The 14929-nt window shown below is 44.2% G+C and overlaps 1 protein-coding gene across 6 annotated transcripts in view; it reads right to left on the reverse strand.

Moving 5' to 3' along the window:
* ANKRD17 (ankyrin repeat domain 17) overlaps positions 1-14929 on the reverse strand; it is an 83524-nt gene that overhangs the window by 51812 nt on the left and 16783 nt on the right. The window contains exon 1 of one of the 6 annotated variants that reach the window (XM_048942684.1): positions 14352-14472. The exons of the other annotated variants lie outside the window; for them this stretch is intronic. Within the exon in view, the coding sequence (XP_048798641.1) occupies positions 14352-14384 (33 nt within the window). The 5' untranslated portion in view covers positions 14385-14472. Of the gene's footprint in view, positions 1-14351; positions 14473-14929 lie in introns of those variants that run through there. 6 annotated transcript variants of the gene reach the window in all.

The following is a 14929-nucleotide window of genomic DNA, read 5'->3' on the forward strand; positions in this document are numbered from 1 at the left end:
CCAAGCAGAAAGGGGCACACACGGCTAGTATGAAGACACTTTCCTCAAGATGACAAGCTTACACAATTCTGCAGTCCAGGATCAGGAGCCCTGCCAGGATCTTCTCTGCCTGTGCTTTTATCAAAAACGGCTCCTTAGTATTTTTAGCTGCTGAACAGCTCCACTGAGCACCTGTTGATCACTTCCCACAGCCTTGGGGATTACTGTCAAATCATTCAAAGTTATTGCATAGGAAAAAAAAATAAACACGTTCACACACATCCACATGTGTCCTTCATACCACTTTAGCAAGTATGCCTTTAAAATCAGAAATACTTTCTATCACTCACTTATGAATATGCCCTACAAATTTGTCTTATGCAGACCAGCACCTTCAACAGTATCACCTTACAGCTGATATGAGTGAGAGGAATTGAAACAATACTCTTAATGCAACAATGAAGACCAATTTTGATTAATAATTCGTGACGTTTTATTTGCACATTACTCCTAGGTGTTTTTGACATGTTTTGCATCTTAGGCATTCAGTGGTCAAAGGATTCATAAGGGAGAAAGGTGAATGAATATACATGTACTGCATAGCAATATACAACTAAGACCTGGCAAAATCCAGCCATCTACCTGTAGCATTAATTTCTTACTTAGACATCCAAAATCTACCACGCAAACAAACAATCCAAGAACTCTGCTAGATATGATTCAGAATTCCATTCTCTTTTTAACTTCAATGGGCTATCCAAACCTTTACACCCAGCTTTCAATTAAGCATGTGAAGAAATACCCTGGAGTTTTATCAGCAGAAACTCATTATTCCTAATGTATTCCATAATGCCCACACACTGTCCACACTGCACTTTTTGTGCATCTTAGTTGCAAACTCAGTGAAAGCTTAGAAGTTTTCTTCAGATCCTCACGTGGCCCATGGCAAAGCAGTAACTGCACACACCTCCTCCCCCTCACCCTGCTGCCCTTCAGCCCTCAGAACATGGCTTACACTCTCAACATGCATTAAACCATCCCAACTGAAAGGAAACTTACTGAAAAGACCTACGCTGGTTTGAAACCCTAAGGCAAAGCAATCTACTTAGCATACCCCCCAAAATGAAATTGTGGCCATGGATTTTGACTTGATAAAACTAAACATTAAGGCATTGTGTTATCTTTTCAGCTCAGGCCATGTTTTCAGGTGTAATTACTGCTTAGGCCTGAAGCCATTTGAAAATAAAACGCTCTTACGCTATCAATACTGCATCACACTACAAAAGCTCCAATTATAACTTAAGAACAAGCATTTGACAGAGGCTGTCATTTTGTCAAAACAAATCACCACCACTTAACACGGATGACACAGCTCTGAGGTAGAAGTGATGATCTACTGGGTATTTACAAGAGATACTATTTTTCTTAGATAAAAATCGAAGTGCTTGTTACTGAAAAGGCCAAGTGAAACAGACTACCCTGACCACTTGATTTCCATCTCAAGGTTTTTGTGCTTTTCTTCATACCTATCCTGAACCAGAAGCATGTCGTATGATCCTTCCTTAGCCTACCCTACTACTACAGCAGCACTGCCAGCCTTAGAGCAGCATTTCTTTCCTGGGAAATGAGGACTGCTTCCCTTTATCTGGGATGGATGATTAGATCTCCTGTCTAACATGCCACAACCCTCCTGAAATCAAAGCACCTTCTTCAGCAGAAATCTGAAGTCTAGCAGCTGGAATGTCTCTTCATTATCTTCTTTTACGTTTCTATCAACTGTACACTCCAGTCCTCTCGCCGCTGCTGTATAGGGGCAGGGGGAGGGAATGACAAGATTAACAGCCCATGGTGCTGAAATGGCATAACATTGTCCTCATGACTGGCACCAGAGTTTCTGCTGCAGGGACACCTGCATTATTACTGCAGTGTTTCTGATGACGAGACAGGTGCTGATGTATTCGCAGAACTCCCTCCCCTCCTCTGTAGCTGATCCTCAGACAAACAACAATAAAGAGAGACGCAGACTGGAACACACAGCTACAAGAAAGCTGTTACTGTGGAACTACCAAGAAAAAGAGACCTTTAGTTTAATATTTTATTTTCCATTTCAGTTCTTTCCAAACATTTGGCACGCTTCCACATTAAGCAAATTTATATGTTAACTGCTGCTCAGCTGCAATTCTGCATACAAGACAGAATTCATGCCAACAGAAAACACCACCACCTCAACTCATCATCTTAGTAAATCCACTGCTACAGTTAAATTATTTGGGGGTGGGGAGAGGGGAAAGGCCACAAGGACTGCAAGTTAAGCCTCTGGCATGATTTCATAGCATTAGAAAACATCTGCAAAAAACTTCCTCTAAAACTGCCTGCCATCATACTTCTGGAAACCTGGCTTCAAAGAAAACTCACCTAAATGCAGTACAAAGCTGACAAGCTCCTTCTCCATTTGAACACAGGTATACACATCCAATCCCTCCTCCTGTCCTGAACCCCACAAAGCTGAACATAAAAATTTAATATCAACCGCCTCCTTTGGCCTGTGCTGGTGAAGAACTCACCAAGCAAAGCTTCCCTAACAGCACACGAGCAAAATTCACTTAACAGACTGCTCGTATCTGCAGAACAAACCAGAAACATTGTAGCCTAAAACAGAAGGACTGACATAAATACGTCTGCAACAAAGGCTGCTCCCCTACTGTTGCAAAACCACCATAGAACCTGTTTTCTGCAAAACATCCCTATCAACAGAGAAATACTACAACAGAGAGCTTGACCAGAGTCAGTTTTTGTGGCCCATAGCAAGTAACCTATCACATCTCCCCAAGCTATAAACTATCAATCCGAAACAAAGAAGGGGGTGCACATAACCACAAAGTGAGGAGATAAACAACCAAACCTATCACACAGAATGGCCAGGATTGGAAGGGAGCTCAAGGATCATGAATCTCCAACCCCCCTACCCCAGGCAGGACCACCAGCCTCCCCATTTAATACTAGACCAGGCTGCCCAGGGCCCCATCCACTCTGGCCTTGAACACCTCCAGGGACGGGGCATCCACAACCTCTCTGGGCAGCCTGTTCCAGCACCTCACCACTCTCTCTGTAAAGAACTGCCCCCTGACATCCAACCTAAGTCTTCCCTCCCTCAACTTCAAACCATTTCCCCTTGTCCTGCAGTTATCAGCCCTTTCAAAGAGTTGACTCCCCTCCTGTTTGTAGGCTCCCTTTAGGCACCGAAAGGCTGCAATGAGGTCACCCTGCAGCCTTCTTTTCTCCAGGCTGAACAAGCCCAGCTCCCTCAGCCTGTCTTCGTAGGGGAGGTGCTCCAGTCCCACGATCATCTTCATGGCTCTCCTTTGGATCCTCTCCAACAGCTCCCTGTCTTTTTTGTACTGGGGGCTCCAGACATGGACACAGTACTCCAGATGGGGCCTCACAAGAGCAGAGTAGAGGGGGACAATCACCTCCCTGTCCCTGCTGGCCACCCCTCTTCTGATGGAGCCCAGGATACTGTTTCCAAGCAAATGATATCCTGTGCTTACAGTAGCAACCCTCTCCAATTGTTGCTCCAAAGCCTGATGCCATAGTTTGACAACTACAGCCCCTAAGACTCTCTCTCAAATGTAAGCATCACTTAAGCTACTTAACAAGTTACTTATAGGGCTGCACAACCCCAAGCCTAGCCATTATAGCTGTAGAAAGCTCAGAGGACGTGTTTACACTGCCTCTGACCACCCAGCCATTTCTGCAGGCAGGCAGGCTGTGTCACAGGCAGTGTAAAAGAAGCCTTCTGCAGCACATAATCAGCCTGCTGGAGCTCTCACTGTGCCAAAGGACAGCTCAAGGTCTCCACCTCCACAGATCAGCCTGTGCTTCCAGCACGCCCTCACCACCGTGGACTCAGACTGACCCACAATCCTGACACAGCAAGCTCTGATCTATCAGTCAGTCAAACACACACAGAGAACATAAGTAGCACAGAACAACTTAGCTGCGTGAAAGTGTTTTCAGTTTTGTCATTCATTATATAAAAATTGCCAATACATTAAGATGGCTCTGCTCTGAAGAGAATTTGGACGTCTACCTGAAGAGCACCTCAATTCATAGTGACACATCTCCAAACAGCTGCCTTACTGACAAAGGCCTAGGCAGCTCTGCAGTATGCTGCTACATCCCATTCCTTGCCACCTGATTTTCAAGGCACTTATTTTCAAGAAAATTATTATTTTCTTAAGCCTTGCTTAAGGAAGGGGAGCTTGCAAGAAACAGAAAATCCCGTGGGAAAGGCTGGTCATTTCTTTTCCACTGGACTCACCTTTTGCCTTAATTGCACACCACAAGGCTAGATTTAATGGATGCCTTCTCAACACAAGCATTTATTTCCAACCCCAAAACAAATCTCCCTGCTACACAGATCAGACCACCACTCATTTGTAACCTTCACACATCTTCTTTTAAAATGATACCTGAGGAAGAGGAGAAAACAAAAACTGTAAGCTACCAGAAGCATAAATGCATTGTTTCGGTTCCGTTACCTCTGTCAGAGCCAACCTTGAAATCTCAAACGCCATTTATTATTATCACCAGTTAACTTCAGGGGGCTCACCTGCATGTTTGTCACCTGCATGTCTGTCACCTGCATGTCTTCAAGGAGAAGCATCTTGAGCTTGCTTTTCACAGCTTGGTAAGCAGCCATTTCTCTATCACTCTCTCAGGCTTAGTTAAAACAGATCAGACCTTTAACTAATCCTCTGAGAAGGGAGTTTAGAGCAGCTTACCACAACAAAAGGTGGCCCAGCTTCTCACAAGTGCTTTTACTGGCCCAAAGCTCTCTGCTGTGGTTTCAGTCCAGAACTGTGCACACCCATTCATTTCCAACTGAAGAAGTTGTTTTTCTAAGGATTTTAGATCAGCACAGCTGAACAATGGAAGCACGACATTATAACTTTTATGTAGACAAAGCCAGCAGAAATGAAGCTGTATGTAGGAACAGCACTGCGGGGCCTCGCCTTCACCCAGATTTCCTAACAGCATAGTTTAAAGCCAAGAGCACTTCCCTCAGATTTGAGCACACACTTATTTCTTGCAACGAGGCCTCAGATGACCCAAAACAGCTCCTCTGCAGTCTATGCCAAGGAAGCTGCTGAACTTCGCAAATTATCCAGATTCAGAGGAGAAAGAGGACAGGCATTTATTCATATCAATCATAGACGAGACCACTCTCGATACACAATTTTAACAATATAATCTTACGTCCATTCAAAACAGCTTCCAGAAAGCAAGCCTCCACTAACACATCTACCTGCTGAGTTTTCACTGCCAGGAAACCACACTCACAAGGTTCAGAAGAGGGAGAACACCGGCTTCCCCAGCCTCCGCGATGAAATGCTGTAGATGTGCTGTGCTAAATCTGCCAGAAAGCGTTTCTCAGTCGGCACAACTTTCTACAATTAGCCTCGTCAGCTTGCCTTCTCTCCTTCCTGCATGTGAGAGCAACTACACGGGTGTTGTACAGTTCCCTCCAGGAGCTACTCCTTCTGTTCCTTAACTGTTGTCAAGTAATTTGCTTCTTGCTTATTTCTTGATTCTGATCATAAGGCAAAACAGAGGGCAGTTCACATGATCATTTATGCCACAGTACCTCCAAACATAACACCAACAATTCTGCAGTGTGGGCCGAAGTGTACAATGCAGAAACACCTCCATTCCCTGAAATTCCTGATGCGCAAATAAGCCATTAAGGCAACAGCATTTTGCCTCGACAAAATGAGAACGCAAGTGACCTGTGCTTGTCCACATACTTTCCTCTCCACACACACACACATACTGAGACATAGACTGATCAGATCACAGAACAAGAGAAACTACAAGAGCAGAAATTAAGCAGTTCTTACTATGTCACAGTAAGTCATAGTTACCCTTAGGACTAAATCTCAGAATTCCTGTTGCCTAATGTACTGCTCTACTAAATGCTACATCCCTACAAAACTCCCTCCCAACATTAAGCATCCCATGCAGCGACTCCATGTTGTGCAATGACAGCCTCTGACAGCTGCAGAAATGCGTGGCCGAGGCTGTACATATCCACACACCCAGGCTCCCTGCTACAACGACAATGGATAGATACAAAAGGTTCCTCACACGGGAAAAGGAACTTGTTTTGGGAAACCAGAGGTCTATCAGAGTGCACATTCCAACAACTGTACTTCAGGCACTGGGCCCACAGACACAAAAAGGTCACAGAAGTTGATTCTATCCCTCACTGTGGCTACTGAACATAACACACCGTGAACAAGTGAACTGCCTAACACCAGTTGTTTCTGTTTCAGAAACAGTTTTCTCAAACAAAATTGGCAAGAAATCATTGCCATCCAGAAGTACTTTCCACTGGTTATTCTTCAGATTAGCACTCTGCAAAGCTGAAGCAGCAGCAGGGAACAAGGGCATGTGGAAGAGGAACAGAAGTGCATAAACAGCTCTTCTGTCTCTGTCAAACTCAGAATTCCCTTTGGCATGAGTGAAACTCATGCATGCATGTGCTTACCCACAGCAACAGAATGTCCTGGGTTGAAAAGGATCACAATGATCATCTAGTTTCAACCCCCTGCTATGTGCAGGGTCGCGAACCACCAGACCAGGTTGCCCAGAGCCACATCCAGCCTGGTCTTGAATGCCCAGGGATGGGGCATCCACAACCTCCTTGGGCAACCTGTTCCAGTGCTTCACCACCCTCTGTATGAAAAACTTCCTCCTAATATCTAACCTAAACCTCCACTGTCTCAGTTAAAACCATCCCCCCTTCTCCTGTCACCATCCACCCACGTAAACAGCCCTCCTGTTTATATGCTGCTTTCAAGTACTGGAAGGCATGGATCTAAAAGTGTAAAAGAACACCAGAACAATTTTCTTCAAGCAATGTAACATGTAGCCTACCTTAACCACAGCTTTTCTTTAGCATGACTGAAGTGATTAAAGCAGTTATGGTGCACTGCATAAGTACAAGACACCTACAAAACTTCTCCTTGCAGTCTCTATCCCTTTAAGTAAAAACAATAACAAACTGCATATATGCTCCACAAACCATGCTTCCTCATGATAGATGGCAGCCTCTTAAATGAAAGCTGCCTTACATTGAATTAGTAATACAAGACAACACATACTCAGGAATAAGAAAAAGCGCATCTGAAGGAAGACACTGGAAGGACAAATCTCTCAAACATATCTCTATTCATAAAAAGATTACGGCATAACCAATAGTTGCATTTTGTTTCCAGCACCTCAGTGTTAAAGCACAAATGCTACTCCATGTGCACCTGCAGGCTCAGGTACCATTTCCTTCCATCAACTTCCAAGCTAGAGAACAGTCAAGAGATAAACCAGGCTGCTATTGCTTAAAAACTGCACCATCACAGCAACGCTGAAAATAGTTCTACAGAATGGCCCCTTAAAGAACAGGATTTCAGCTGAGATTAGTGAAAAGGGCTCATCCTAAGCAATTTAAATAATGTATAATCAAGCTACACCAATTATTTTCCTGCAAAAATGACAATAACAAACTTGCTGGCGTGCACTGCCTCAAGAAATTGGGTGGTCCACATCCTATTTAATACACCACCTTCAGGGATAAGAAACCATACAGCAGAGTTCCATTGAAGACATCTACTTTTCTGCCTGGACTTAACCTGAAGTCTCCATCCTACATCTCATATGAGGAAGGGCAGCCACAAACTATCACATAAAGAATTTTATGAAAATAACCAAACATATTTTGGGAAGATAGAACTCACGACATCAAGAGCTTTGACATTACTTCAGGTTGCTCCAGTTTTGTTAGTTGGTATGCATTTTTGTCTTATAAATAGAGGAAAAGCAGTGCAGCTGTCCTGAAACAACTGACTGCATTGCAAGACAAAAATGCAGACCAAAAAACCCCCCAGTGCATCAAATGCCAATGCTGATTTCTTTTACTTTACTTCCCATTGGTTAAAAAAAGAAAAAAAAAAAAAAAGCCACTTTTCTGCATTTACAATTGAGCCTTCTGTTCAAAAATGGAGTTGGTATGGCCTTATTTGCCACTCTTCTCTTCTGGTGAGATGCAAGAGGATAAAGTTACAATAGGAAACCATCGAGTCCAATGTCTGATCATAATTCTTATGGTTACCACCTGGGGAACTGAGCATAGCAGAAATTATTTTGAGTAATTTCAACTCATCTGATTAAAATTCTCTCTCACAGGCTTGATAGCCACTGATTTTTCCCCCCCACAGCACAAGGCATTATTAAGCATATCTAACAAACAGAGGACAGCTTGGTTTGCTGTATTTAGCACACCCAACTGAAAGCCTCACCACACTGAACAGATCTGAACAGGGTTGGTTTTTTTTGTTTGTTTTACATTTGGTAAATTAATCAACTTGCAAAGGAGCACAACAGAAGCATAACTACTTGACCAAATCCAAATATGTCAGGTTTTTTTTTTCTTCTTCTGAAAAAGAGATGGTCTAAAAATTGAGGCTTAAGAGTAGAACAAGGACTGTAACTTTCAGGGGAGCTCCTTCTTCCCACCGTTTCCTCCAGCACCCCAGACAGAAAAGTCACACGTGAAATTCCCTCAAGTCACTATTGCCATTTTGATTTCTACTCTTTTTGCTTCTGACCACATCTGTTCTAATTGCACATGAAGACATTTTAGCTTATTTTTCCTATGTTAATACGAATACAGTTCCAACAACAGCTTCTCAGTAGGACATGCTGCAACATGAATCAAGTTTCTTCTCCTTCTTTTCATCACTTTCAGCTATATTCATATCACAAATAAAACTGCCAGTACAAAGTTGCTTTTCAGATTACAAACCTGTCCACAGTGGGGGACAGGAACAACATCTTTATTCCTAAAACAGCATTTCAGAAGTTTAAGTCTGTCACCTAGTAACATGAATGTTGCTATTAAGAGAATTGACAGACAAAACTCTGCAAGAACCGTGCAGCATAGAAAGTAACAGCCACTAACTGATAGAAATCAATGTTTATACAAGTCACACTTCTCAAATGATTTTGATGCTGAGGCAGTGTAACAGGTTGTTTTGAGTGTGAGTTACAGCTTTGGTGCATGTGACTTCCTGTCAGCCAACGGAGCTAACAAATTCCAGCACAGCGAAGAACTGAAGAGACTTTATATGTGCGCAGGAAAAAAAGGGAAAAGTACCTTAGTCAGGAGAAAAACTGGTGTGTTTCTACAAAGGTCTAAAGATGGGACTCAAGAAAAAAAAAAAACACAACCAACACAAATAAATTCACCTAGAACACCTCAGTTTTCTTCTTGCTTTGGATCAAATATCCAGTTTCAAGTAAGCGATTAGCAAAAAACAGCTGGGTTTAAAAGAGACTTTTGCAGACCAATTCCACCTTCTAGTCAAGTCGAGGCCTCCAGTGAAGCTCTCAATTAGCAGCCTGCTCACTGGCAGACACAGGACTTAACAACGCTGACCTTTTCAACAGCAGCTGTCCAGGTACGAAGTCATCTACTGCCTTAAAGCCTCACACGTAATAACTGTGTTTTCATATTACTGTACAAAGAACAAGCCGTTACTGGAAGATGGTAAAACAATAAAACAGAGAAACAATCGCTTTCAATTGCACCATCAGGCTTGTAATCTCTTCCTACAAGCCGAGCAGAAACAGCTGAAAATTCAACAAAAAAACATCCACCAGCTTTTCTTTCTTGCTTCCAATAAAAACAACCCAGCTCAAGCCACTGAAAGCACCTTGCCCTGCTACCCAGTCTTACTAAACTAATGGTATGGGGGAAAAGTAACACAAGGCAAGACTTCCAAAACACAGCTGTTTTGAGTCTCAAACAATAGACAAATGCTCAGATGAGGCAGTATTTGGGAGAAAGTAGTTCCAAGGGAAAGGATTGCTGCTTTGCTTGAAAGCACAAGACAACACTACAGAAAGAGCTCCAAAGGAATCAGCTAGGCAGCTTCACTGCAGTTTGCACTCACCTCCATGAAGCTGCAAGCACAAGGGCTAGCAGGGCCTAGGTGGTTGCCATCACTTCTGTTCTGTCAGACTGACACCATTCTGTCAGCTCCATGGAAACATGAGAAGGCAGCAGCACAAGGGGTTTTTCACTACACAACTCACTGATCTTCTGTGTACCTATTTCTCTAAGCAATTTGGCCAGCAAGCCCACTATGACTCCAGGACCACTCTTTTCCAGCAGATTCAAGAGAAGGGCAGTAAGTTATTTCTCCATTAATATTTCCCTAATCTTCCACGATTCTCCTAGCTATACAATGGCATGGTGCAAGTTCTAGCACCCTGCTGCACAAACCTCACATTAAGATCGTTCCTACTCATCCTGCCCTATAGGGCATTTGGGGGAACTAACACCACCTGATTATAAGATGGCCGAACAACTCAGCCTTGCTGTTACCAGGTGCAGCTTGACTTCAGGCTAATCCTCCTCCATGAAAAATACCTCAAATGAGCCATTTTTAGCTTCCTTCTGAACTCGTTCACTTGGCACGACTTCTCCTGGAACAAGGCAGTCCCATACCCTGAAACACAACCAATCTGCTTTTCTTAAACTGTAGGTGAACTACAGCACGAACAACTAAATCCTGATTGACAAAAGGTGACTAACAAAACAAGGTCATACTGATTCTGCAGCAGATGCATCCCAACACAAAATTCAACCCTACCTCAAGGCGTGACACAACAGCACATCTTCACTGCACTATAGCAGGCAAAAGTCCATCTCTTCCAATACTTAATGCTGCATAGCTACATTCTTGGTGCCTTGCCATGATATTCCACTCAACTTATAAACCCATATGTGTGTACATGTGTGTGAGAGAGACTGGGACATCACAGCATTTAAGCAGGGGCTCTCTTGCTTTCACAAGTTCAAAGATTTTCAAAAGACTGACCCTTAGAGGAACCATCACCTTGGATCCAGGCAGGAACATAATCTTTCAACATTCATCGCCTGTGGCCAAACTTAGTTATGCTGCTTTAAAAAGCAAAACAAGACTACAGGAATGTTACAACTCTCTTGAAAGCGCAACAAAATAGTTGCTCTGACAGAAAATGCATGAAAAATGCAGTGAATAACGTGCAGTTATTAATAGCCAAGGTTGACTTCACATAGGAAAACTTTTTAAAAGAAAGGGAAGACATAAATGAAGTTAAACAGGCAAGATGACAGAAACTAAAAGAAACAGAACAAGAATACTAGCCTAAGAGCTGGAAAGATTCCAGTTAATGCCCCAAACAACAGCACTGGAGTATAATCCCAACCTAATTTTCAGACAGAAGACTGCAAGGCTTATAAATATCAAAACCTAGACCTGTTAAAAATTGCATTGCAGAGCCCCCTGATCTCTGGATGTGCATGAGACGTTATTCTTGTATTTAATGGTTAACGATTTGCTTTTCCTCCTGTCACTACTCCATCGAGCACCTATGTACTCAAGCAGAGTTGCCTCCGCTTATGTCAAGCTTCTGGTCACTACTGAAGCCATGGCTCCACTACCTGCACTACAGCTGTACTAGCTGTGATGGGGATGATCGTTTTACATTATCTCGCCCCTCACCAACATGACTACCATATCAGCCACGTGTAAAGCAACCAAAGTAAGATCTTCAGAGCTGGAAAACCAAAAACAAAATACCCTTCATCACTGCTCTAGTAGAAAGGGAAAAGTCTTCTGAAGGTAGAAAAGACTCTCCATGTCACACTAAGAAATTATGTTTTGATCATAATCAGTTTTAGTTTCAAACCAATGAAGGTGACAAATATTTACCTTACACAAATAAGCTAAAGGATTTTTTTTGTTGTTCTAAATGCACTTAATTAAGGACATTAATAATGAACTGTCAAGTGGGCTGGCACTGCACATCCATCCATTTCTGTTAAGTCAAGTGCCGAAACTTTTAAAGAATCTGAAGGTCAGAATATATGGCACCTTCCCTTGACAAATATTAAAATATCACAGGAAACAAAAATTCACCCCTCCACTTTCATAAGCTTCCAACATGCTTTTCTGCACACTACAATGCAGACTGTATCTTCGTCTGTCAGGAAGAAACTTATCTTCTTTTCACCCAACAAAGAAAATGCTTCTGTTGAATAACTCAAAGTGACAAAAGAGCAATTCTTGCTTTATGCTTCTATTTGAATTCCACATTTAGGTCTCCCGTAGCATAGTCATTCCTCCACTAGCACAAACAAGCTAAAACCTGAAATGTTATACTGACACACACACACACACAAAAAAAAAAAAGCTTTGTCATCAGCTAAGTCACACGTTAACAGGGAAGTATTGCCAAGATGCACGTATCAGAAGAACCAAAGAAACAAATCCAACTGCAGATGAACCCCATGGCATTTAAATTTTATTCAGCTGCATTCCTTTACAGTACTTTCAATACCAAACACAAGTAATGCAGCCAGGACACTGACCATCTTCAGCAGAGCAGGAAAGCCTGCCCAAGGTCTGCAGTGAATGCAACCTTCACTGAAGGTGGCACGAGTGCGGCAGCCAAAACACTAAGTGACATTCTCTGGGCTAAAGATCGTTTCTGTCCCCAGATGCATTAAACTCACTGAAGAACTGTTTTAGTTAAGCTGTAACCAATCTAGAGGTGAGAAAATTATTGAACATCTTGTAAAAAAGGAAAGCTCCCTTCAAATTTAACTAAGTAAAACTCTGTCCAATAAATGAGATGTGACTTAGATTTTGCTAAGCAACAGCAGTTCTTTCCACCTTCACGCTGTAGTCTTTGAATGAGTATCAGTAATTGCTCCACAGGAGAAAGTAAAGCACTAAAAAGAAAAATAAAGCAAACAGCCTAAACACGCTTTTAGAAGTTTCAGCAGTAGTAAGTTTGGGGACAACTGCATTTCATCCGCTGATGCACTAAGAAATTAAGAAACAGCCTCTATGGCATTACTGAGATTCACAAACAGCCATGCAGACAGTTAATGCTCATCTGGAGTCACACAAACTCAATAGTGACTTGATTCTTAACGATATTCTCCCAAAATACAGTTTGCCTCATGACATGGAAATGAGTCATAAAATCCTATCATAGAATGGCCTGAGTTGACCAACAAAAGAACATGTGAAATGAATGTGTGATGCAGTTACCAGAAGTCACCAAATCCATCTTATTCCAAGAAGCACACGTTCGATTCACATACACAAACCTAAACTACAACTATACACAATTAATTTGCTAATTGCTTTTCCAGAAAAAGAAAAGGAAGAAACCCAAGCGTTTTTATTAACTTGACATATGATGGAGCTGCACATGACAATTTAGAGTTCAAAAGAAAAAAGAAAAAGCTTTCCACATCCATTAAGGCAAATGAAATACTGACATGTTTGTCTGATGGCAGAGAGCCCAGTTCACTTTTGGTCTCACCACAGAAACCCAGCCACACAGACAGATACTGGTACAAGTGTCTCATCCAGGCATTGGTAACAATTTCTTAAGCACGTGCCGAGCATTTGCGTTAACATTCTGGATGTAATTGTGTTTAACTTCCACATGAGCATTAAGACTGTTAACACCACACTAGGCGTTTCTACTGCCATAAAATTGTAGGCCAAAGAGCATGTGGCCATTCGGGATAAACCTACCAGACAAGCATCGCTGAAAGCACTGCTTTGTTGAAATTTTGGCAGCAGCTAAAACAAGCAAAGAGCTTCCCATGACTGTAAAGACTACATGCATATATTTTGGAAAGTTAGCTGGCAATGAAATCGTGCCTTTGTTGGTAAAACCAGAAACACCAAGACAAAAAAGAAACTTCCTTGAACTGTGACAGCTCCTTGCTGATATGAGGCGGAACAAGGAGCCATGTCACTCGGAACAGCCACGTTGCTTTAGGTCATCTGGGCCAGGCTCTGTTCCTGTGACTGAAATCACATTTTGAAGTTTCAGTCTCAAGAAGCAGAGATGTCATTCATTTCACAACACAACACCTACAGGGGACATTAAAAGCAGCCCATCTCAAGAAGACTGGAAATGCGGGAACCACACAGGCCCAGTGTACAGATGATGCAGGAGGAGCGATGCGGGCTGCAGGTGAGGATGTGACACCTGCGGTCCCGGAGCCGCAGTACTGCAGGGAGCCGGCGAGCCCCGCGAACGACAGCAGGGCCGTGCAGGAGGCCCGGCTGCAGCGCCCGTGCCGCCTGCCCCGAGGACCGAGGTGGCGCCACGGAAGGCCGCGGGGCTCCACGCCTGGTCCCGGTCCCGGCCCCGGCCGCCGGCCCGCCCCATCACCCCGGGTGTTCCCCGGGGCTCGCGCGCCGCCACCCCTTTGTTCTGCGGCCCTCTCCCGGCCCTACCTCCAGGATGTCCTCCAGCACGTAGGCCTCCATCGCGCGGCCCGCCGCCTCTGTCCGCCCTCAGAGCCCGGCCATGCCCCGCCGCCCGCCGCCGCCACCCCCCGCGCTGACAGACACGGAGGGGCCGCCGGCCGCCCGGCAGCAGCACGCTCGCTTCCCCCCTCCCCCCCCGCTGTCAGCGCGGAAAAGGAAATGGAGCGTTCCACCCTGCGCGGGGCGGGCGCCTACCACACGAGCGCGGGGGGGAGAGGGCGGCCCGGGGCCCTCCGGCTCATCCCCGGCACCTCAATGGGCGCACGGATGCGCCGGGAGGGCTCGGAGAAGAAATCCGCGCCGAACCAACCGCTTTCCTCGGGTTTTCTAACGAATCTCAACGTCCTGCGACAGAGCGGGGCGGCTCGCGTTCCTCCCATCGGCTCTGCAACCCTCAGGACAAGTACAATGGGCCCACAAAAGTCATAAAAATACACTTAACTGACCTTCCCAGCACTCCCAAGGCCTCGACCGACAGGCCCAGCCCAAGCGACGGGCAGCAGCAGCTCCGCTCCCGCTGCACCGAGCACGGCTACACGTTAGGA

This window comes from Lagopus muta, chromosome 4 (genome assembly GCF_023343835.1).
Source record: "Lagopus muta isolate bLagMut1 chromosome 4, bLagMut1 primary, whole genome shotgun sequence".
In the NCBI taxonomy this organism is placed as follows: Eukaryota; Metazoa; Chordata; class Aves; order Galliformes; family Phasianidae; genus Lagopus; species Lagopus muta.